The sequence below is a fragment of the Cuculus canorus genome, chromosome 6 (assembly GCF_017976375.1).
Source record: "Cuculus canorus isolate bCucCan1 chromosome 6, bCucCan1.pri, whole genome shotgun sequence".
NCBI lineage: Eukaryota > Metazoa > Chordata > Aves > Cuculiformes > Cuculidae > Cuculus > Cuculus canorus.
Window position 1 is genome coordinate 8,318,128 of NC_071406.1, and position 25,802 is coordinate 8,343,929.

The 25,802-nt window shown below is 40.4% G+C and overlaps 1 protein-coding gene across 7 annotated transcripts in view; it reads left to right on the plus strand.

Moving 5' to 3' along the window:
* NCKAP5 (NCK associated protein 5) overlaps window positions 1–25,026 on the plus strand; it is a 426,805-nt gene extending 401,779 nt beyond the window's left edge. For all 7 annotated transcript variants that reach the window (XM_054069955.1, XM_054069950.1, XM_054069949.1 and 4 more), the window contains one exon: window positions 23,431–25,026. In XM_054069955.1, coding sequence (XP_053925930.1) covers window positions 23,431–23,712 — 282 coding nt within the window. In that variant the 3' untranslated portion in view covers window positions 23,713–25,026. The remainder of the gene's footprint in view (window positions 1–23,430) is intronic.
* Window positions 25,027–25,802: the final 776 nt, after the last annotated feature.

Sequence of the window (25,802 nt, forward strand, 5' to 3'; positions counted from 1 at the left end):
AGGGGTTGGTACCCACCACGGGTTTCTAAATCCTCTTGTTTTGCTTCGGTTGTGATGAGAAATCTGACATTTCTGTCACAATTACAGTGTTAGCTGCATCAACAGTTCAACTAGGGGGCTCATTTAACAAAAAAAGGCTTCTGTGTGCAAGGTGAGGTTATGGTCTTATCCAAAACAGCAGAGTTTTTATGTGTTGTACAGATGATTTATGGAGATCAAATGCTCAAATCACCACGTCTTGCAATTCAAGTAGATATTAGCACCTGCTGGCTAATACCGGAAAAGGAAAAATTGGAGAATTCACTGCTGTTTTGGCTACTCGTACAAATGGGACTGATGTGGCAGCATTCCCAAATAAACTCAAGGTTGTTTACGGTGGAGAAAGCTGATTGGGAGTTAATGCTATATGATTGACTCATCGTGCTCACAAGCATTCTAATGCATCATCCTAACAGATTGGATAGCCACAAAAGGACTAGAAACAAGAACAAGGAAGTCTGGTAATTGCACATGTGCCATCCTCAAGGTTCCCAGAGCATTAACCTGATGCTGTAGGTGATGTTCTAGCATTCCTGAATTACAGCGGTAGTTAAAGCAGCCTGGACACCTCTGCAAGCTATGCTAAACAAAAGTAGGGGGTAAACAAAGAAAGGCATGAGCTGCTTCTGCTTGCGTGTCATCTCCTGCAGAGATCAATAAGTCTTGAGCTAAGGTACAAATTAGCAGCACGCTGGACACTTTGCACTATTCACCTATTTATACAGCTCTTGGAGAACATGCCAGTAAAGTTTATATGCCTGATTTGGGTTACCTGAGTCACTCTCTGAAGGTGCCTTATTCTCTCTGAAAGAGAGAAGCTCTTAGGCTCTTAAGTGGAGCCCCTCTTCAAAGAGACTCTCCATGTTTAAATGTCTGAGGTAGTTTCAGGGAGACCGTGTCCACTCTGCTTTCACAGAGAACTAATTTTTTTCACATTATCAGATATGCTTATAGAGGGATTCTCCTTATCTCATGTCCTTATGTGTGAAAAAGCCTAAGATAATGACTCTGGTCCAACTAGCAGTTAGGAAGAGCTGCATCCAAAAAGTGGGAAGGAAGTATTGACCTGAAGAACTACTTGCTCCCTTGCCTTGACCAGAGAAAGGAAGTGTAAGCGGCTAGCTTGTACCATGTCTCAAACTTTCAACCCAAAGTTAGTGAGATGAACGTTGCCCCAAGCTTTCCTCTGTCACCAACGAGTAAAAAGCAGCTTTTGTAGCTACCATTTGTATTTTAAAGACTGAAATTGCCTCTCTGCACCCTCAGGTTGCTTATACTTTCATAATAACAAGAGTTCCTGAAGCTGGGGCAGCACTGGGTGATATTTGGCCAGTTGCTTGGTCTCAGGACCTCAGTTTCACTGCCTGCAAATTGGGGACAGCAATACCTATCTCATGTTACAACCAGAGACAAAACAGCAAGTGCTCTAGATGTCCTAGGTCTTGTCCCAGTAACAATATATGCGTTACTGTGAATATAGAATTTAAAGCAACTCTTACAAATTGTTATACTAGAAAGTAGATAGACGGGGGTCCCTTGTCAATAAGAGAAAGTATCGAGGTGGGCTGGATCAAATCCAGGAATTAGCTGATTATGGTTTTCTGGGCACTGATTGAATAATTAAGTTATTGTGTGTCAAGTACAGGAACCTTGCATCTTTTTTGCTGTTTTCCTTGCTGGCCTTAAGACAGAGGAAGATGATGATGTGAGGAGGGAATTACTTATATTTCCCTGATGAAACTAAGATGTTTTCAAGAAAGATACTACCTTTGCACAATTTGTAGATAGGGGATAAATCTGCAGACTCATTCACCTGGCTTTTCTGTTTTAAGATCAATACTTTTCTTTCGTTTAAAGGATTAGTATTTGAAATCATTGTATATGTTTAGGGAGGTGATTTATTAATGTAAACATTAGGTGGTGCCAGCCTAGGACCAGACATTCTCATCAGTCAGGATCAACTATCTTTTTATTCTCCCTGCCACAGAAACTGAAAGTAATGTTTACTGTGTTTACGCTTCTGTATTTGATCTTCAAAACTCAGATCACATTAGCGCAAGGTGCATATATAGTAGGAAATCCAGGTCCAGTTTTAGGAAGGGCAGCATTACAAAGGAGAAGTAAACTACCCAGCAGATTCGTTTGTCCATCTAGAACTCAGCATCTCAGTGTTGAAAGCAGAGCGAACTCCTTCACCCACACAAAAGGAGCAGGTACTGAGCACTGTGCTCGAGTTGGCCAGGACGCCGGCCAGAAGTCTCACAGCGGTGTAAAGCCTGGCAGATATACCCGCTCGGGTCAGAGTGTGGTCTGTTCCTGCAGCCCTGAAGCAGCCGCGCTGGAGCTAGGCTGTCTCCAAGCTCGCCCGCCTCATTGCGTGCATGCTCATTGCTGCCCTGGACCTCTGCCTCCACAGCTGGTGCTGCTGGGGGAGGTCGCCGAGCCCCCTCGCACGAAGTGATGCTGGGCATGGGCTGCACTGCTCTAGTAGCCATTCTGCACCACAGCCTCCCCATGCTCCTTAAATGTGGTGTGTATGAAGGTCTTTAAGCTGCACATTCCCATTTCCATGTGCCAAAATTGTCTCAATAGAATTTACCCACTGACAGGCTCAGGGCTGTGAGACTTCCTTTCTATTTAATCAAAGGTTTTTGATTCTCAGATGAATGATGCAATACTTGTTCCGTAAATGCAAAGACTGTCTGAGTAATTACCCAAGTTGATGTAAGATCAATTGTCAGGGGGATTTTATGGGAGTATTTGACAATGTAAGTGACAAAAACCACAGGAGCATGATCTGATAAGAAAACAGATTTTACCGTAGCACCCATGGGACTAGTGCAGAATTAAAAATATTTTTTTCTAGCCTCGAGTCTGATTCAGCTCATGTGGGAAAACATGAAATTAGAAATAGGCCAGGAAGTCTCCTGACATCAACAAATCCCATGTCTCTGCATGGGTTTTTTTTTTTCCCCTCCATAAGGCGAGTTCGCATTCTGAGATCTGCTTCCAAGCCTTATATTCCTAATCAGGTCTTATAGTTTCTAGTATCTTGCCATCAAAGTTGCCTCCAAAAAGTAAACTGAGAGATGGCAAAACAAGCAATTTGAAGACTGCTAGGCAGTCTCCTGAGACAAAGTCTCACTTGACATGTATCACTTAAAAGAAATGTTGTGTAGTGTGGAAGAACATTCTTACAGTTAGCCTGAGGTACTAGCTTGGCAACAATAAAAAGCTGCAGTTATACAGAGACTCATTTCTCTCCCCGTGCCTTCTAGGTGAAACGACTGAGGCTTCTTACACTGCTGAGAGTTTTAGTAAAAAATCATGCAATGGAGAGTGGCTCAGCAAGGAGGATGATAAAATTCTTCATAACTTTTTAAAGTTTTTTAAAAGGCTTTGGCAAGGAAAACCGACATTTGGAAAGCAGAGTCCGCCAGAGAAAATAACTTTTTAATGGTATGCAAGGGATATTTTTAGGAAAAACATACCCTAACAAAACTGGAATCTGTTATCTGCTGATATAGTTCTACTTCTAGCACTAATGGACTCAGTAGTTTTAGCGCTGTGCCACCAATTCCCATTCTGACTAGCCCTCCAGCTGGAGTAAAGGTTCTCTCTGTTTTATGTGTAGTTAGAGTATTTATGGGGATGGGTAGGTGGCGACATTTTAACTCAAATATCTTTTAGCATAGCGTTTTAAAAGAGTATTTGGATACTGGTGAGGGACAAAAAGTCTTTGGCGTAGTAAAGCAGGCTGTGTGACATTTAAAACACATGGTGTGAAGGCTAGTTTGGATGTGAGTCTGGGGGAAGACGTGGAGGAAGTGAAAAGCTATAGCAATGGGAGGAAAGTTAAGGACTTGAAGTATCACTGGCAGGTAGGCGCAGTTCTACTGCCTATGGCACAGTGTCACGTAACACTAAATCCCCAAATAACTCCCAGCACTGAGTGAAGTGTGCCTGTGTTGTCAAGTGCCAGATGCAGATGTGTGGGCTTGTCTGATGTAAGGCAACACACTGAGCGGTCCTGTGCCACAGCCAGAGTGCTGTGCTCACTGAATGTGACCCCTTTGGCACTGTAAGGAGGGAAGAACTTTGCCTATTTTGAGTGGGAAAACTTGATCACTGAAGCAGAAACCCCATATCCCACCGTCTCAGCAAGTGATTTCAAATTGCAGAGAACCTTGTCTTTTCAGCACGTAGGAGCTGCATAACCGCATTACGCACTGGCCCAGATGTCACAAAAAGTCCTGCAGCTCATTTGGTGGAGTCCCCCAAGAAATGGTCCCAAACCATTTGTGTACGAATGCCCAGAGCAATGCAGAGCTGTACAGAGCTAATTTACGGTGAGCCTGCTTGGGCACGGTGTTAGCGCAGCTCCTTATGGCTGGGTTACTCCAGGCTACTTCTCAGCAGGGCTGGGTAGCAGAAATAAGCAGAATGTTGAAAAGACCTACTGCGTTTAGTCCCAGCCCACCCAGCTTGCTCACCAATATCTTTGCATCACACTGCGCTGTGCCTTGCAGACACACCCTGAGCAGTATAACACCTATTTCCATATATAACTGAAGATTACATAAGTATTTAACAGGCACTGGGGCTCTTAGCTTTAAGTAGATAGTTCCTGTAGTCTAATCAGAACCAAAAGACAAATTGAATAAAAGTATCATTTGCTAGTGATTTCCCTGAGTGGAAAATGTTCTGAGCTGTTTTTCAAAGGTTTGACAGATGGAGCTGCTGTGATTTGCAGCATGGCCCAAAGTGCACTAATGTTTCTGCCATTTGTAACCAGACGCTCTCCAGTTCTCCATCTTTGGCAATAAAGCTCCAGGTTTCATTTCTCTCTGTGTTGAATCAGCATATTACAATAATACTGTAGGGCAAAATAGAATTCAGGGCACATTAACAGCAACAAATGATAAATATTAGTGAGCTTGTGAGATAGCATAATTGTTGTAATGGTAGGAATGGTACTAGTAATAAAAGAAAAAGCGAAAAAATAAATTGGATACAATAAACATTGGATTGACTCAATCAAGAGAAGAGCAGTAGGGCAGAGAGGTATTCATTGAGCTGTGTGTTTTCTGAAGCTGGAAAATATTTTGACACCAAGAGGAGCATCTGATTAGCAGAGTTAAATGAGATGAATAATGCTCTAATATTTTTGTGAATTGTTTTTCCAGCTGAAACTTGCCTTTCCCATCTATAACAGCAATATGTTTTGCATAAAGCACTCAAACGTCATGCGGAGAAGGGTTGAAAATAGCTGATCTTCTACGAGTTCTGTTCTGAGCAGAATACATGAGGAGTAAGTTACACGGCCGATGGCAGCAGGAGCTGGGGCAGTATGCTGAAAATATGTTAGTAAACTATTTCTTTTTTTAAGAGGATGCTTTTTCTCTTTGTATGTACACAGACAATAATATCCTAATCAGCGCACTCTTTGAAAAGGAGGCAAATATATGCAAAAAATTGCAGGTTGTTATAGTTTGTTCCACAAGCTTTTTTTACCTCCCAGAAGTGATTCACCTGTTATCTGAATGAGAAGTTATACTGGATTTTATCTAAATACTTAAGAAAAATATTGGTTACATATTTTTTGTGAACTCAAACACTCTCATTTATAGCAAGTCCCCAAGCGAAATGTTTTATTTCTGACTGTCTCTTTAGGCCCTGGTACATGATTTCCAGGCCTTATGCAGCAGCCACATTCTTTTCATGGAAAGTAATATTTGTATTTGGTAGGAGAAACAAACATGGGGTTTAGCAGACTTATTAGCAATAAAGTGACACAGGGAAGTTTGGGAGGTTTTTAAGATATAGCTATGTAATTTAAATGTTTAATTATCTTTTACAAAGGCTAAGAAGAATGATACAAGTTTTCATTGCATATGTCAGAGTCCTCTCAGTCTGAACTGCACATCAATCCATCAATGACTGAGATACATCCTGATGCCTGCATTCCCATTAGTGCTGCCTTCTCTGGATTACTCCATTCTTTGCCTGATCATTAATAGAGATCACTAAAACTTTTACGTACTATAAAACGCTGTAGCCTTAAGAACTTCCCTTAACTACTCTAATGTTATTCTCAGCAAATAAAACCACAAGTGAATACTTGAAGAATTATCAGAATAATTGCCAGTCAAATATTTAAAAGTTAGGGGGTTTACATCCTATTACGTATGCACATACCCTCTCAGTTACTCAATGCTCTGTAAAGCATACTCTAAAATGAGACCTCAGATTGCTTGCAAGTTGGAATTTCTATTCAGGAATGGAATGGAATGGAACGGAACAGAATATTAGAATCTTTAGGTTTGCAGGGACCAACAACTATTGTCTGTCGAACTGCCTGAGCAATTAAGGGCTGACCAAGCTCCGGCATGTTATTAAGCACATTGGCTAAATTCCTCTTAAACACTGACAGGCTTGGGGCATCGACCAGCTCTCTAGGAAGCCTATTCCTCTGTTTGACCACCATCTCAGTAAAGAAATACTTTCTGATGTCCTGTCTAAAACTCCCATGGTGCAATTTCGAACCATTCCCACGGCGTCCTGCCCCTGGATACCAGGAAGAAAACATCGACATCTCCCTCTCCTCCTTCCCTCCTCAGGAAGCTGTAGAGAGCAATGAGGTCACCCCTCAGCCTCCTTGCCTCCAAATTAGACAAGCCCAAAGCCCTTAGCTGCTCCTTATAAGATGTTCCGTATAGCCCTTTCACCAGCTTTGTTTCCCTCCTCTGAATGCATTCAAGGAGGTGTTTTCCAACCTAGTGATTCTGTGAAGGACCTTCAGATCATTCTTAAATTGTGGCACCCAGGACTGCACACAATATTCAAGGTGAGGCCGCACCAATGCTGAATACAGTGGGATAATTACTCCCCTATTTTGATCAGCTGGTGCACTACTCTCCAGCCACTCTTTTCCCCCTTGAGACTCATGCCTGGCATTACTCCATCATAGGTACAGAATCCAGCATTTCAACTTGATAAATTTCATCCCATTAATCACAGCCCAACGCTCCAATTCATCTAGATCCCTTAGCACCTCCCAGTTTGGCATCATCAGCAAACTTCCTAATAGCGCATTCAATTCCTGCATCCAGATTGTTGATAAATACATTGCACATGAGCAGCCCTAGAATTGAGCCCTGAGGAACACCACTGGGGACCAGTCACCAGCCAGATTCACTACTACCCTTTGAGCTCTGCCCCTCAGACAGTTCTTCATCAAGAGCACTGCGAACTTGCTCATGCCACAGCTGGACAACTTGTCCAGAAGGGTGCTGTGAGGGATGGTATCAAAAACTTTACTAAAATCCAGAAAATCTACCTCCTTTGACTTCCTTCCGTTCACTAGCTGTGTGACCTTATCACAGAGGGATATCAAATCAGTTAAATAGGACTTTCCCTTTATGATCCCATGTTGACTGTGCCTGGTGATTGCATTTTTTTGATGGATTTGGGCGGATGAAGAGTAAGGCAGAAGTGGGAGGGAATGAAAAAAGTAAATATGAATATATTATATTGCTGAACATTACAAAATAAAAATGTTAATCATGCAGTAATAGGCTATGATATTTCTTACAACAGGAGTGTCTAAACTTCACCAAGACACTATATCCACAGAAAAGTTGCCAGATTGGGAAACTTGTTGGTAATACATGTACTAAGATGCAAAAAATATTTGAAATGTGAGAGCTTTTCAGACAATGCCCAAAACCAAGGAAACTGAAAGAACTGCAGAGTCTTGCTGGTGGTCCCTAATCAGTAAAAATATAAGTTAGTTTTTTTTCAAGCTTCATTTCCTAATGGCTCTGCCTAAATTCATATTTATAAATTTCAGCTGCCGAGTTTTCAAGGGTGCTAGAAATTTGCAGCAACTGCTGATGTCTCTGACATTCTCTTATTTGGATCCTGTGAAAATCATGGTGTTCATATAGGTTCTTGAAAGTTGATGTAGATATTTTCCCTCTCTGGCAGAATTTTGATCTGTAACATCCTGCTTCTGTACTTTGGCTCTGTGAGGAATATCATGGACTCTCAGCAGGCATTTTCCCCTTGAGTTAAAAGGAAGGCCAAATATTGTGAATTTTTTAATCTGGTCCTACAAGGGTACAGTTAAGATCATACCATAATGAAACTCTTTGTACTTTTAAACCTATTTCTTTATTTCATTTTCCATGCCATTGGGGTATAAGCAACTGGAAAATGCTAAAACTATCATACATATAATTTTATGAAGTATTTTTACTATTACTATTATTGGAACATCATCTTTTCTTTTCATGTTTCTGAGAACCACTGTAACAAGTTAGGGTACCAGAGAGTTCAACATTTAAAATACAGCATTTCTATAAATATAATCAATTGTAAAAACATGGAATCTGTATTATGACAAAAATTAGGAGGACAGTGATGAAAACACAGGCAGCAGAGTAAGCCAAAGAAGAGCATTCACCATGAAAAGAGCTGTATAATGTGAAGAGCTATAGGCTTTCTGGTTAACTGCTAAAGAATGAATAGTCTTTGGAGGTTTTGTTTGCTCATAGTAGTCTCATCACTTGTAGTGGTGATACCAGGAGGTGAAGCCTCTGGCTATGTAGGAAATTTAGGTATGAAGATAAATATCTTCTTGTCTTGTTCTACAGAGCAAATACTCTTGTGTTTTTTTTCTTTACATTACATAATTAGTATGTTTTCTAAGTGGAAAGGGAGCTAATGTTGATGGCAGCCACTGGCGTCATACACACTGCATTTAGCTTTGCAGTGTCCTTCTGTCCCTGCGAAAGTGTTTGGGAACCCACACATTTTCCATTCACAGCCAAAAACTTTTATGTCAAGTAGGGAATGCTCTGGACTTAGAGTTTCAGTTATCTCCTGCCATTTCTGTGGGAGACAGAGCTTCTTTTGCCTCCATATCCCATTCCTCCAGAAGGCTGTAGGCATGGAGTATGGATGTCCAAGGACAGAAGAGTCCAGATTTATGAGTGCATCATTATATAGATAGTTACCGTTCATATTTACTCAAGGACAGAAGCTACTCAGTGTCTGAACTTAGGACACAGCATGAACAGAAACATCTCCATAGGCTCCATAGGCTCTGGATATCAGAACCCCCCTGAGCTTTTATGCAGGGCAGTCCAATAGAAATAAAATCACAGATGACTCCAATTGATACATCAGAGGCCGACTTGCGGTTGGTGGTGGCATTAGGATTTGCTAACCTGTGCTAAGCCAATTTTGTGAGACATTTGGGAGTCGAACAAACCTATTTCAGATTGGATTTTGGAAGAATCTCAAGCATGGGGGAAACTGGTCATGTTCTGTTCATTGCAGCAGATGGTATCCCATTTGGTGTTTGTTAGCTTTGTTTGCAGCTCAATATTTTGTTTCTAGGGGAACTCAGTAAGTTAAATAATTTATCTCTCAATGCATCAAGAGTCTGATCCAAAGTCTACTGAAGTCAGTGCAAAACATTTGATTAACTACCACATACACTGGATAAAATGCCAGGTTCTGTGCGTTGAAGAGCATTTCACGTGCTCTATAGTGAGGAGAATGATACAGGCCTTTGTCTTTCCACAGAGAGTCTTCTGCCTGTAAAGCAAAAAATAAATATACAAATAGTGACAAAAAGCTTAGCAGTTATAAGAGTGCAGGGCTGTGGAGATTAGGGTGACATTCTGGCTGACTGTCCAAATTGCTAAACCTCTCTTGCTATTAAATTCCCCATTTTTAAGTAAAGAATATAAATAATGCCTTCCAGCTGCATTAAGAATTTAATCCAGTACTGTTAGCGGCCTGCTTGGAGGGCTTTGAAGGCCCAGCAGCAGTGCTAAGCAAATAATCATTATCACTTAATATTCTCATCAAGCATTCTTACTCAAGATGGGATCTTGCACTACAAGGGATAACCACAAACACATCACCCCTCTGCTGAGGAATTTTCAGAATGTTAGAAGCAATTTCACACCCTGATCCTATAAAGAGTTTTGCATGAGGAGGTCTATACTGCTTTCAGCAGTCCTGCTGTCCATACAGGGCTCTTAGCAACATCTATGAATGGAGGAAATTTTTGTTGCATTCTTACAAGTATTTGAATCCTGAATAATCTAAAATATTGAAGAAATTGATACTTTAAAGATATTTTTTAAATTTCAATTGATATCAAATGCCTGTTCATTTTCAGCAACACTTTTCAAATTATTCATTTGCTCACCGGCCCTGGGAACTGCTTTATTCTGTATTTTTATCTGTGTTTCCTGTTTGTAGTATCTGTGGTCATTCAAAAAATGAGTGCATGTTAGCTCTTCAATGTGTCTGCATGAATTCCAGTTGTATTTTAGTCCTCCTAGTGGCCTATTATATTAACGGTATTATAATCTGTATTTTAGGCATAGCAATATGGTCTGTATTACCAGTATCTCACAACAGTTTACAGTGTTAATACTGCAGTAACACTTCTGCATTGCTAAGGTTGATAAATCTTCCAAAGCATTTGCCCAACAAATCCATTCATGTGGCTGGCTTTCATTTCACATACATATTTCTTTCTTTATACACAAATTGTAGCAAAATCAATACAAAAAGTACTACATTATTCTGTCTCTGCAGGAAGGTCACAGTGAGAACAGAAACCTGTCCTGGTTCCCCACATCGAATTCCTTCTTTGATCTTTCCCAACGAAGGTTTTAGCACAGCCAAATAGGGAGGTCAGACCCCACAGAACTGGGGGTCCCAATACATATTTTTACTGTGCTTCCTTTCTTTGAAAAAAATTCCAAAGCCTGGTCAAAATAACACCTCTAGTTCCAGAGAGGACTTTTGTAGCCCAGGTGGACTCAGCACAAATGTTTTTAAATCCAGTTAGCTGCTTAACCCGAACCTTGCTGGTATCCAAGGAAAGCAAAGGTGGAAAGGCAAATGCCTGTCCACCACACTTGTCCTTGATTCTTTTCTGTTTCGAGGCTGTGCCCCTCACTGAGCGCTCGCAACCGCTAATGCCTCCCACCAGATCCAAGTGAGATACATTTTGTATGCCTGGATGAACCACAAAGTAGGATGGAGGTTCTCATGACCAGAAACAGATGCATCTAAAAGATGAGGCAAACAAATCTAAACCCATAAATTTACTAAAATTACCCTTGGATCAGAGCCAAACAATTTGTATATTAATCAAAATGCATGGCACTGCTTTAATTTTGTGAGGAGGCAGGTTGAACACTTCATAAATCTCCTGGCTGTAGGAACTTCCATCTGCATCTCCAGCAGTGGTCATCTTGGTGCCCAGCGTTATTCTGCTTAATTCACAATGTTTCTTTTTGACAATCTTTAGAGCAATACCATCTACAATCTGCATTTATGACATGAATTCCCTATTCTCTGCATGTAGCCCTGTCCCTCTCAATTCCTTTTGGATTAATCCCTGTGATCACTGAGTCACAGCCCAGAACTGTATCCTTGAGTTGTCCAGTAAACAGGAGATTAGTTATGAGACATATTTTTTCCATCAAGATAGATATTAGTCCACTGGCTTAGTGAGTCTAACCTTAGCCTATTTCTGTTCGAGTGTCATCACCATGAGGACAGGCATAGTGCTTTGTCCTGGTAGCCATGGCAGACACCCAAAATTACTCCGATTCTCTCACATACCAGGCATAGTGCAGGATTTGAACATACACCAGGTACTCCATAATCCATAAATCAAACAAGGAGGCCTGTTCCTCGACTTCAGTCTTTCGTGAGACCGAAGAGAGGGCTGAGCGAGGAAGCACGATTGTTACAGTTAATGCAAGCCAACCATCGGATGGATGCAGACAGGATGGTTCTTGTATTTTGTATACGCATTTTAAGAGCGTGAATGGCTGGCCCTTGCGGTCATGGTCAGAGAAAACTGCAGCAGTTCTGCTGCAGGTGAGATCAGGAAAGGAAACAAAAAGGATGAGAGGCCAGTGCTTTTTGGGTATCAGGAGCGTGCCTGTGAGATATGGGCAGCGCAGGAGCCTCAGCAGTGGAGCAATGCATCAAAAGTGAAGTAGAAAATCTTAACATTGAAATGAAGCCTTGCAAATCGGCACAGCCAAGGACTCTGCTCACGTGCCTCACCACGCTTCCCCGTTCCATCATTTTGGCACAATTCTTCATCTGTCCTTGCTTAAATGGTGGGGAAGTAGTGCTTGCTCTCCTCATGAGTTGTGCCACATCCTACCACATGCCGTGGTCTTTATTCCTTTGTCGTCTCAGTTTATTCCCTAGTTCAGCAGATGTTTCTGTGGTTCTTGTTCAGCTTTTAGCGTGTCCAGAGAAGAGCAACAAAGCTGGTGAGGGGGCTGGAGAACAAGTCTTATGAGGAGCGGCTGAGAGAGCTGGGGTTGTTTAGCCTGGACAAGAGGAGGCTGAGGGGAGACCTTATTACTCTCTACAACTACCTGAAAGGAGGTTGTGGAGAGGAGGGAGCTGGGCTCTTCTCCCAAGTGACAGGGGATAGGACTAGAGGGAATGGCCTGAAGCTCCGTCAGGGGAGGTTCAGGTTGGATATCAGAAAAAAATTCTTCACAGTAAGAGTCATTGGGTACTGGAACAGCTGCCCAGGGAGGTGGTCGAGTCGCCTTCCCTGGAGGTGTTTAAGGAACGGGTGGATGAAGTGCTTAGGGACATGGTTTAGGGAGTGTTAGGAATGGTTGGACTCGATGATCCAATGGGTCCTTTCCAACCTGGTGATTCTGTGATTCTGTGAGGCACCCAAGGTGCAGCTGTAATGCCTTTTTACGGTGGGCTTCTGTGACAATAAAGATGGGTTTGGGTCACAGAATGCTTCCCTGAGCCAGCAGCGCATCACTCTGGGCACATTCCTGGGGCCACATGCACGAGAAGATTGCTCCTTTCCTCTTCAGCACCTTGAGTGGGGAAGCCACGCAGGGAGACACCTGCAGCTCCCCATGCTTTTGCCAGGAATCTGGGAGCTCCTGCCAGCAGGCCTGAGTTCACAGACATGTCCTCAAGTACGTCTGAAACTCGGCCATGTATATCTCAGCTTTTCAATTACATTTTTTACTTGATTATCTTCCAATAGGTGTTTTTTATTTTTAATTCTTGATTAATTTTGGGTTGGCTATTTAATACATTGTTTGGTTAACTAATTCATGTAGCTGTTTATAATTATTGCCTTACTATAAAATCATCTTAATAGAAGGTTGGTTGGGTTTTTTTTGTTTTCTTTCCAGTAGAATAACAAGTTATTTTATTATTCAAACAAGGCTTACTTCCTGCTGTTTTCAATAAGATTTTTAATAAATATGTAAATTTAAAAATTAATTTACTGCATACGTTTGGCAGCATGATTCTTGAACTGACAAAAGTTTGATGGATTGTAAAATTATCCTCCATAAAAATCATCAGTCATAGTAAACAGAATTTATCAACCTCTGGTAATTTTACAGCTTTTTCTTCATCTTATCTTCTGTTAGGAACTCGCTTAAAATTGATTATAGTATAGTATGTTTCTAGAAGTGTAATTCATTCATAGATTAATTAGATTTTAGGTTAATATCCTATCATGGTACAGGACATGAGCCAACAGTGTTTTCCAGTTGTTACAGAATCGCAGTAGAGAAACCTTGATTACTGTTCCCATGTGGTTTAACCGCCAAGACTAATCACTAATCAAATTCAAACGACATAAAATGGAACATCCTTCATAGCATTTATTTTCTAGCTGACTTATACTACAGGCTCTTTATTGATATGAACTTGGTGTACTGGAATGAACTAAAAATTGCAAGAGGATTTATCCTTCTACTTTAATTTGGTTCTGCCGTCTACAGCTGAAACTCTTGCTCAGATTTCTGTGCATGTTGTGCCTCTGTCCCTCACAATATTCTGCCCTGCAGCAAAGATAAATTGTTTGCATAAATTTAGAAAGTACATGTAAATAACTGTACTGTTATGTAGGGTTTGATGGCAGATGAACTTAAATATAGGGTTCCATTCTGCAGTTCGTGCTTTGCTTGAATCAGTACTGAAAATTGTGCAGTTCATAACGTCAGCTGAAGAGGTGACAAGTGCAGTCGTGTAACTGGCATCATTATTTGCATCTATCCTGTCCCAGTTTTCTCTGATTGCAAAAGAATGTTTGTAGTCTCATTGTACGGGGTCAGAACGCAGTACACGCGTAGCTCAGGCTGCAACAGGTTTACTGGGAAAGTAACCTGGGCTCCAGGCTCTTCCTCTGCCACCTCCTGGAGCACTTACCGGTGCAACATGTGGAGCGATTACCCAGCTGCATCCCCAAACCCTCACTTAGGGCAAGTGCTATCCGCATCCTGATAGAGGAGGGCACACCTGGTGGGTTTCATTAGTGCCTTCCCAAGGCCAGCTGTCACAGAAGGGGAAAAAAAGGGCCGTGGGGCTTGGTTAGAGTCATTAGAGGTAAAAAAGTCTGAAATGTGGAGAGTTGATTAAAATCTGGAGCGGAAAAGAAAATGGCAACTTCAGGCTCCTAAAATAAACTATTTTGTTGGAGTAGAGCTTAAGCATGCTAATTCAGATTTTTTTCAGCATAAAAAAAAATCCCACTTCCAAATATGAAAATTATCACCTTTGTATTTCTGCTTGGTGAGAGCTTGGAAGAAGTATCACTCTGATGTGCATGCGCCACATATGGGAACATGGAGGCTCCCTCCACAGTGGGTGAATGTGCAGTCACGCAGAGGTAGACTGATGGGTCTGCAAAGATTGTTTGTCTCTTCCAACTGTCCTCCTCAGAGGCTAAAAATGAGAAAACTATTTGCTGTGGAGCTCACTCCTTTTTTAAAAAATTACCTGTATGAATCATCTTTAAAACTTGTGAGAAGGGACATTCCCTTTCTTTCCTCTGCGGGTCTTCCAGCAGAGATTCATAGTCTTGAACTGCCCTGCCGTCAGCACAACCTTCTCAGTGCATACGACAAGCCACTTTCCGTAGCTGGGAGAATTATTTCTGCATGGTTTCTTCATACTGCTGATTTGCTCTTGATGCTGTCACATAACGTTGCTCCTTCTCTATCTGCTGCTTCCATCTTTTTGCCCTTCGGTCAGCTGGTGTACCTTGATAGTCACAGGCTAACCGGCGGTGGATCTAGTCCAGTACTCAAAAGAGAGGATTACTAGTGTGGGAAATCATTACTGACTATCAATTACCATTTGTAGTGCAGTCTTGAAATGCAATTCCATTTTCCATCAGTGTGCTGAGTGACTGACATACAGACATTACAGGCGAGGAACTCAGACATCACTAGAGAGTGAGAGGATAAGTGTCTGCGCAATTACCAAAATAAATAGTCTTGTTCAAAGAAGCCAAAGGTGGAAGATGAAGACAGGTAAGAACACAGCTAATACTTAGGAACAGTCTGAGAATAGTTCAGCCATACAGAAAAATGACCCCGATTACTGAAAATGTCGGTGAGATTATATGTTATATGAATGCGATCCTACATTTACTGAGTTTGAGAGGATTTTTTTGCTACAGTCTAATGTGGGATATGATCTGTCTCTTTAAGAACTGCATTTTGTATTAGTTTTAGAAAAATCTTTCGTGAACTATATTTTTTTACCCTTCCTGATTCAGTTCTGAGTAAGTATCCCAATTTAAAAAATAAAAAATGCTTCAAAACCTCTAATCTAGGATAAAATTGTATCCCCTTTTTTTAGAAAGCCCCTTCTTTATTGAAACAATCAGCCGTACTTCCATCAAGGCAAGGACAACTACTTCCATTCAGGAGGACAAACCTCTATACTTAAATGCTATGTGGTGAAGTGCAGTCTGATGAAGACTGAAACGGGGAAGTTACTTCAGACTGCACAGTTCCGCTACCATTCCATAGGTTATCATTGGTGACATAACATTGGCAGTGTTGGAACAAGGCTGCTCAGGGAACTGGTGGAGTCACCATCTCCAGAGGTGTTACAAAATCATGTAGACATGGCACTTCAGGACATGGTTTAGTAGGCACGGTGGTGTTGGGCTGGTGGTTGAACTTGCTGATCTTAAAGGTCTTTTCCTACCTTAATGGTTCTATGGTTCTATGGTAACCCTCAACATAATTCTGTCAAGGAGCAGTATTGAACTTCATATGGTTACGTCAAGTTCAATAACTTTGTCAGTAACTCAGTATGAACTTCAGTATTATTTTTTCACTGTTTTTTTTCCCCCGTTACTAGAAAATCAGAACAAGTTTGGTTTTCTAAGTCTCTCTACAAGTAAAGCTAAAAGCATCTCTGAAACGTAAAGTGTATCCTATGTATGTCTTGCTCATTTTCAGTCTATCAGGTTCTAAAAACTATCAGCTTCTTTTCTCACCATGGGTATTTCTTCCTTAATGCCTTGTGATGAGCCTCTGATTGTAGCTTTTAGTGGGTAGATTCTCTCTGTGAGAAACAAATTGGTGATTCCACCAGTGTGAACTAAGTGAGGCCCTGCTTTAGCTTCTGGAGAAAGTACCAGTGTTCAGTTGATTTTCTTTTTAATAACTCCCCTTAATACATAGACTGAGCGCATGCATTGTGACCATTTTCCAAGGTATTGCCATTTAGAATTATAGTTCCTTGATCCATTTTAAGTAAACTTTGTCCACATAGAGTTGATGCATCTAGTGGCCATTCTGAGGCACTAGGAGAAAACAACCATATTTGTGGTATTTGGTTCATAACTGTGCAGAAAGTAAAAAGCTAGATTTTCCTGACTTGGAAACTGGGACCTGAGAAATCCTGGTTTATTAAATTCTGCAAAAGTTCAAAGGGTTGGTGTATACCTAATCAGGTCAAACAGTCTTATCATATCAACAAAATAATCATATACGTTGCAAATTATGAGGATGATATTCTTGGCATTAGAATGCTGAATGTATCTAGTCATCTCATCATTTTATGAAAATTATGGTTTTGAAAGCATAAAGCTCAATTCATTAAACTATCGTTTATCTCCTAAACCATGCCAAGAATTCCAGCTATACACAGCCTAAGTCTCGACTCCTCAGTCACCTATTCATTAAGCGATAGCTGTTTTGTCCAGATTTGCAGTTACAAATCATACTCATCAGCTTTATTTCCTCTAAGGTAATTTACTTACAAGTCAGGATCATCAGAAATGCTGTCCTTGTGACTCTAAAACTTAAATATATTTGTAGATTGCTATACTCTTAAATGCAGTAAGCAAGCCTTGGTTCGGTTGTCATTGTTCTATTACCCATTATGCCATAAGTGGATGTTATGTGTGTGTATATATATGAATATGTGGCTTTCCTATAAATTGCTGAACAGACTAATGAACTTAAAAATTCTCCATATGAATGTACTTTTTCCCAAGAGAAGAAACTGGCACTTGCTGTTTATCTTGAAAATCTGATGGTGTGTCTTTGAGAATGCCGTTGTCTGCTACAGCAAAATAATCGTGGGATTTCTGCTCAAGTAGAAAAGAAAAAAAGTGACTCATTATTTCTAAAATTATTTTACTGTCAGTCCAGGAAATAGATGAAGGCTTCTGACAACATACAAAGGAGAGCAAGGCTTAACTTATTATTTAAGGTTATGCTTTAAAGAGAAAGAAGTTCAAACATCACATTTTTAGCTCAGCTGTAATACAGTAGAGGTCATGCAGTTACAGCTTTCACTTTTGTAGTTTCCTGGATGTGACTGTACAGCTGTTTTCACTGCACAGTGTTACTTGTGCACCTGATGTTAAATGAGATCCGGAGACTATCCACTTTCCAGAGAAAGTCTATGGTTGCATCCTGTCCTGGCTAGCGGATAGGAATCTACAACCTGGTAGCTCAAAACGAGCCCTTTTCATGTTACACCTTTCTACTGCAAACCGGTCATGTAACATCACTGAGGTCCCAGTACTTCCCAGCAGTGGGAAGCCACTTCTTACACCAGTGTATCTCTGATCAGTATTCTGCTCTATATCTCAATACATTTATTTTACATAAAGCTGTGATTGTATTAAAAATGTGCTGCTGAACAGGTTATAGACAAGCAACCAGTGTAACGGTGCAGCTGCATAGCCCGCTTAGACCCATTGTGTCATAAACATAAAGCAATTATAGGAGTAGAAGATATCTAAATTGGTAAAACTATGAATTGAAAATAAGAAACAGTGGCATTGTGCAATTGAGTTTACCTTGAACATTTGCAGACAAAGTGACTACCAATTTTTTAAAAGGTAAAAACCTACAAAATTGGTTTCCTTCACAATAAAGTTTTAAATAATAACTAAAAAAATAAAAAAGTGAACATACTTTGTATCTCCTATTAGAGATCAGATCTGAAATGAAAGACCTTGAGTTATACAATTAAGTATTGATTTTGTTGATCTATATTTAATCCTCATAGCAATTTAGTTGTTTTTACCCAATAGTGTTTTGCAGTTATACTTCACTTGAAGCAATGCCCTTCTTGCTTTTGAGTTAATCTAAAAACTAAATTGCCCAGTGCATGAGAGACATAAATAAAGTTCATTTTATTCTTGTGTGTAACTGATTCTGAACCCTTTAAAGTGCTGGTTAACTAAACTTAGACAGCTGGAAAATACATTTATCCTGCAGAATGGTTCATTGCTAATTCTGGGCTCTGGCATGGTTTATAAGCATAGCCTTACTGCCAGGCAATCAGAACTTCTGCGTGTTACCATATAGAAGAAATAGACTTGCTGTTGCATTCCTTTCTGCACGCCAGCTGTGGGGTCCTTTGCACCTGTGAACCAGCCCATCCTTTCCTGCATCTCCCTGTTAGACCTACAAGTCTTTATTCAGAGCAACTACAATTGTGACCAGTCTTTGATCACACAGCACTGAAAATGCATTCTACCCACATATAACCTCACATTTTTTAAGTTTTTTTTTTTTTAAAAAAAAAAATTCTAATTGGATGTATTATTGTAGAAATAACACCTATTTATAATGTATCAGTGTAACTGCAGGCTAGTTTTGTTTTCCTAATTTGCTGTGCTTGAAGTGACATGCCAGATTTTATTGTATCACTAATGGGTTTTTAGTTATTCCCTTTAGGATGTTGCCCACAAGGAAACATTATTCTGATTCATGACTCATGAGTTTATTTCAAAGTGATGTGATTCACAATGAATGTCTGTATTGTGTCAGATAGAGTTTCTGACAACCGGGGCTGCTCTCAGGTGGTATAAACCACCCCATACTGACTGGATCAGAAACTGCAGTGGTGGGAAGCTCTACACTTACACAGAGTAGAGCAACAAATGCTCCCCATACCCTAAGGGTATAACAGCATGGATTTTCTATACAAAAATGTATTTAGTACAAGTAAACCACGCTATACATTGATCTGCTTTAGGACGATGCTTTTACAGAGGGACTGAAAATCGCAGGCTTCTCCTGCACTGATATTTTTCTTTTCGCATAGACCAAAACCTGCGACTGCATTGTTTTATCTTTTCCCTTAAGATAATACTTAGGAAAGCATCTATGAAACCACATCAAATGCAGCAGACACCTTATTTATTCAGAGAACAGATGCAGAATAGTCAGCAAAGTCAACACCTTCAGGCTGAAGTAGCTTTAAGTATAACTTCTGGGCAGAATCCTGAGGGCAAATGCATATTATTGCTCCCATCTTGGCTCCTCCAGCAACCCTGAACAGAAGCACCTCTTTTTTTTTTCACCTGTTGATTATGCAGACAGTCACTGCTAAAACAGGAAGGATTTGATTGGAACCCATGACTTGGAGGTTTGGTACTCTACACTATTGCCAAATCTCACCCGGTTCTTGTGGATACAAAACGCATCTGATCTGCTGCCAAATGTTTCTATCTGCAGGAAAAGCTGCTGATTCACGTTAGTGTGACTCTCAAATGTGTTAATGAACTAATTACTTCAAAATGCACAGAACTAATATCTTTGGGCTAACTCTTTTTCTTTGTTCTATCTATCTGTGACTCTGCTGTAGCCGGTAACAAATCTACATGAACAAAACTAAAGACACTACTTAACCATGTACACCGTTTATCAAACAATTTCTAATAATAGTTGCTTTGGTTTTGCCTTGTGATTCATCTAGCAGCTGTTGTGACTGCCATGAAAAATATGAAACTTAATTAAGGATGAATCTAAATAAATACTCTTTGGTAATTTTTTTCGAAATTGTATCCATAGTAACTACAGAAAAAAAATCTTAAAGAACCTGGAGTAAGATTTATTCTAATACACTCAGTTTAAAGAAATTATCAGTGACTTTTCAACTCTAGAATAATCTACATAATTTTGTTACCATGGGAGAAAACAATTTATTGCTAATGCAGATTCTTACATTAATATCATTGCTTAAAGTTTTCTTTATTTTTCCTCATGGAGCTCAGGATGTGAATGAGTTTTCTTCTCTGTGTCAAAGACTAGAACATCATATTGTAACTTTCCAATGACATGTATTTTAATTCCATATACAAATTAACAGAAAATTCAACATATTTAAGAGCATCTGTACTAATAGAATTCTGAGATAAGACTATATTGTACATATTGTACATCTGAGTACAGTTCCAGCATATTAATATTCCAGTATTCCCCACCAAAAGACCCATCCAGATGACCCCACATTCCTACTTGATTATTAAATTAGCAGTAGTAGGTGTCCCTAGCTCCTAGAATAATACGATGCCTGAAGCAGTGTAGTGTAGCCAAAGACTTTATATCAAATGAAAAAAGGTAAGATATTACTTTCCACATCACATGAGTGTTATCTTGGCATACTTGCACACTATTGCAGTAATGCATTAAAGAAGGGAGAAGTGGTTTTTTTCCTTACAAAAGGATATAACTGGGCATTAAGATGTCTAAAAAAGACATATGCATAATTTATTTCTGAATTCTGTCTCAGTAATAAATTGCTACAACTATTAGAATTAGGGTTGTGGGGTTTTTTTATGTATCATGAAGGTACTGTTCACTGCTCTGTGCATTTTTTGCCACTGGATTTCACTGATGGGCTTCACTTCAGTCTCACCTGAGTCTGTGATTTTACTTCAGATTTATAGAGAATTCTTTTTTTTGCTGCAGTGTCTCCAATAGAAACTCAGCCATATATTAAATGACAAACTAGGGTGTGATTGCAATAGGATTGTAGGCTAGGTTGTGCTAATCATAGAATCATTAAGTTGGAAAAGACCTCTAAGATCAAGCCTAACTGTCGGACCAATACCACTGTGCCTACTAAACTATGCCCCAAAGTGCCATGTCTAAAATAAATTATCGATATTACATACATGCGGGAATATACTACTGAATTCGCTCCAGCCTGTCCAGTGGCTTAAATCTATGCTTCAGCCAGAGAAAGATCCTGCCCTTATTTTGATACTTCATCTGAACTGCTCTGTGCAGCAAATACTCCAGATGTCCCTGCTTCTCCCACCCAAGAGTTGAAATTGGCCCTGTTTGAGTCAATAAAAGTTTTATCGTGGACCTTACTAATACTGGTATTGACTTCTTGCAGCCCCAAGTCTGTGTTAAGCAGCCACATTCAATTTATCTAAGGAAAAGCTGTGAAGTGGGAAAAATACACACAAAGAAAAATCATTTAGCCTGTCATATAATAAAGTATTTTAGGTTTAGTACTCTGAAGAGCAAGAGGTGCTAGTATGTAAGTTATTGATGCCTTGTCTGAGAACTTTCTCATCTGGCCTACAGAGGAGTAAAACAACTGTTTCAGTAATATTTTAAATGAGGGCAAAGGTAAGAACGTTTTAACGTGAAATTGTAGAGAACTTCTACTGAAGGGTCCTAACTTCGTGTTTCTTCCCATTACCTCCTTCAGAAAACATCGTAATTACAGACATTGAAGACCTTAGTTGTAACTGTCCTTTAAGATCAGAATCGTAGAATCATAGAATGGTTTGGGTTGGAAAGGACCTTAAAGATCACATCGCCTAAAACCTTTTACACTGGAGATACATTAATGAACCAAGCAGAAATTTTTCATTTTCTAGGACTTTAGCTAATATCCTGTCGCTTTGCTTAAGTTTGTTTGAAACGTTTGATAAAAACACTAAACTGATCCAGGCGTTGTTAGCTTATGAAATGTGACAGGATCACAGCTTAAACAGGCATTGGATTGGCATTTCAATTCTTATCTAACTAGCCATAAAAATGAGCAAACAAACGATGTTATAGTTTGTCTTCCTCTAGGCCAAGATTTCCGAGGGAAGCAGCCCAGCATGTACGACGTTTGATTTACTTGAAACTTGAGTTTTCAAAAAAATTCTCATCACCCTCTACAAGTGCCTGTGTGATGACCCACATCATCCATACGCGTGGCCATGCTATCTTTTCAGTATGCTCAAAATATCATTTCATTTTCTACCTAAACCAAAACATTAATGTCTTGGGTTGACAGTAATTTACTGATTCAGTCCCCGCTATCTGATGGCGATACCGAAAAGGAGGAGTAGCTTGCACTCTGACAGCACATCTCAGAATTCTCGCATCTTAACTCTCCGAGAGGAGGTTGAATATTGAATGTAAAATGTTGAACGTTATCTCATATTCCTGTGATAATATTATCTGTAAGAGGAGTTAGGTACAGAGATTGCGTAACACTCTGTATATGAACTGCAGGTCCTTTTTATTGAACCGCTCCCTGTGCAGTTCCTTAACTATTCCCTGGTCAGGTCTCTGATTGAAAATGCTGGTAGCTAACAAAGGGGTAAAATTACTCCCGTATAATCCTACTGTACGTTTTTAATATCATGTGCTAATACGTCATCCGGTGTTCCAGCAGAATTACAACACCTCTCCAGGTAGGCCTGGCCAATATCTGATTGATTCTGGTCTGTGGGGATCGGCCCAGTTCAGTATAATTTCCTGTCTTGTTGCTTTCTTGACTATTAGAGAGGGTTTGGGTCTGTGGAAATCAATAGGCTTACACAGGCAAAACCTGAGGTTATTCTCTAGCAAGTTTAATTTGCATCTGTAATCTATGGAAAACGTTCTTTTCTTCTCCGCACATGTCTATCCACTTTTTTCGTTAGCAGACTCCGAGCTCTACTTAAACAAATACCCATTTAAACATTTTTCCCAAAGTATTCATAAAGGTGAAAATGGAAATTACGGTGAAGGTGCTTAACACATGCACATCCAGGATCTGCTACTTCAGATGTTAATAGCACTTAACCATTTTGTAAATGGAGTCCTATTTGCCTCAGCAGAATCATTAAAGTTATGACTTATCCTGAAATGGACATTAAAGTTCTATTTAATTATAACAGATATTTAAGCATCTAATAATCTATTTCCTTTAGCCCTGTGAACTCTGGAAAGATGGTAATTAATGTTAACTTTATTTTTGTAAGAAATATGTTTCTAATATTTCCCTCGCTTATTACAGAAATTTAAGCAAACTGAAGAAAAAAAAGAAGATTCTCAGAATAGATTATCTAAAATTTCCCTGGAGTCTCTCAATAAATTTAACAGCAATAACGTACTTTTATTAGAAAAAGAGAAGAACTGTCTGAACAAGGCTGAGGGACAAAAGGAAGAAAATGGAAAGAAGGAAGAAGCTTCTTTAAATAGCTCGGGTAGGCATGATGTGGACAATTTAGAATCCTTGAGCGATTCTCTATACGATAGCTTCTCCTCTTGCACCAGCCAAGGCTCGAACGACGTATAGAGACACTTCCTGGTGGGCTGTGGCTGCGGCACGAGATGGAGCTGACGGCGAGCGGGGATTGAGGGGGAAGAGGAGAGGGCTGTTGAAAATTCTCACTCCCAAGTGGCTGTACGCGCACGGCGGGGTGTTCTGACTTATCATCACACAGCAATAAGAAAGACAAGACGGCACCCATCGTGATGCCTGGGACTCAGCACTGAACACAAGGCATAGTTACATAGAAAAGAAGTCTTAATTTTGCACTTTTGTGAGTATTTGTACAGATGTAAATATCTCGGGGAAATCTATTTGTAGGGAGAAATGACAGCAATAAATATTAAATTGGTGCTATGCTCCTGTAATGGCAGATTACTAACTTAAAGAAATTAATGTTAACAAGAAGAGTTAGTAGATTTTTTTTAAAAAGGTTTATAATTGTTCTAGTCTTAAAGCTGTTTGTAGAAACACTGCGTTACCATAAACCTTAACCTGCCAAATTGTCTGTAATAAACTTCCTTGGCCTCCCTTTTACAAAGCATATTTTATTTTTGATTTCTAGTGCAATCCCATACAGGTGTTCTAGGGAAATGTGCGTTTCAGTTATTGCAGCTTCACAACAGGTGTCTCATTTCAAAAGGGTTTTTAACTTTTGACATGGCAAGAAAACTAATAGATTAAAAGGCCTGATGCTGCTGGTGTTGACTTCATCAATCATGTGAATAACTGTTGGAAAGAGCAGGGTCAAAGTAATTCACTGCTGATACAAGCGTAAGTCCCGTAGGAATGAGAACCATGCAAACTGCCCTTTACTTCTGACTGCAGCGTGGTTTCTCTACTTCCACCCCTCCGTATATCAAATTTCTCCATGTCCCCTGTTGTGTTATTGTCTGTAGTCCCCGTTGGGTCTGAATTCAAATTGTAAACACTGAAATAATTTTTTAAAATCGAGACTCGGCTCCTGTTTGTGACACGCTTAACGAAGATGTTGGTGCTAACCAAACATATCTGGGAGCAGGGGGTCAGCGTGTAGTGGGTGGTTTTGTTTTTTTCTACAAAGGTGGTTTATACGTAAGGGAAAGTCTATTTCAAAGGTTTGGTGTATTTTTTCTAGCTGTGAAGTATTTATAACTGCTTTTTGTACAGCAATCTGTAAACTAGATATATTTGGGATATTTCTAGACTCCGAAGTTTCTTTAGCACATGCCTGTTAATCTTTGAAATAATGTATGATCAGTGTTAATATTTTGTGCAATTTGATATATCTTAAGTCATTTCCATCGTAAATTTGCATCGTGTTTTTCAACTTTTAAGTAATTTTCATTGAAACGTCTTTCATAAATAAACTTCTCTTGCATACATGTGCTTCCAGAGGAGTTTTTGGGAGGGGTCAGTGTGACCCCCAGAGGGTAAGAGTGGGTGTAGTCTGTACAGTCGCACCTGCTGCACGGGAAGATGCTTGGCACTGGACAAAGGACCACATCCCATCAGAGGCTAACTGTTGGATGCAGTTGGTACAGCCGCACCAGCCGCCTGGGAAGGGGCTTGGTGCTGGACTGTGGACCATGTCCCATCAGAGGGTAAGGATGGGTGAAGTCAGCACGGCCGCACCAGCCGCATGGAACAATGCTCGCACGATGCTCGCACCGGGCAGTCGACCACATCCCTTTGGAGGGTAAGAGTGGGTGCAGTATGTACAGCTGCACCAGCCCCACGCGAAGGGGCTTGGCAACAGACAGCAAACCGCATCCCTTCACACTCCGCTGTGGACTCACAGCTCCAAAAATGATGCACGTGCACGCAGGGCTCAGTCATGGAGATGAATTTGTGACATGGTGGCTAAAAACACATTTCCGTTTCAGTCCCTTGCAGGCAGCACTGTGCAGCGATCAAAGAGGAGCATGTGATTCTCCAGGGTTCTCAGGCTGGGAGGGATTGTTCCACCGTAGCGCCCTGGAAGGACTGACTGGACCCACAGCCCCATCCCGACCCTCCAGCAACTCCCACAGCCCCATCCCACCCCTCCAGCTGCTCCCTGCCTGCTGACCCGCACTTGTGGAGAGGCGACACCATGCCCTGGGTGAGGGATCATAGAATGGTTTGGGTTGGAAGGG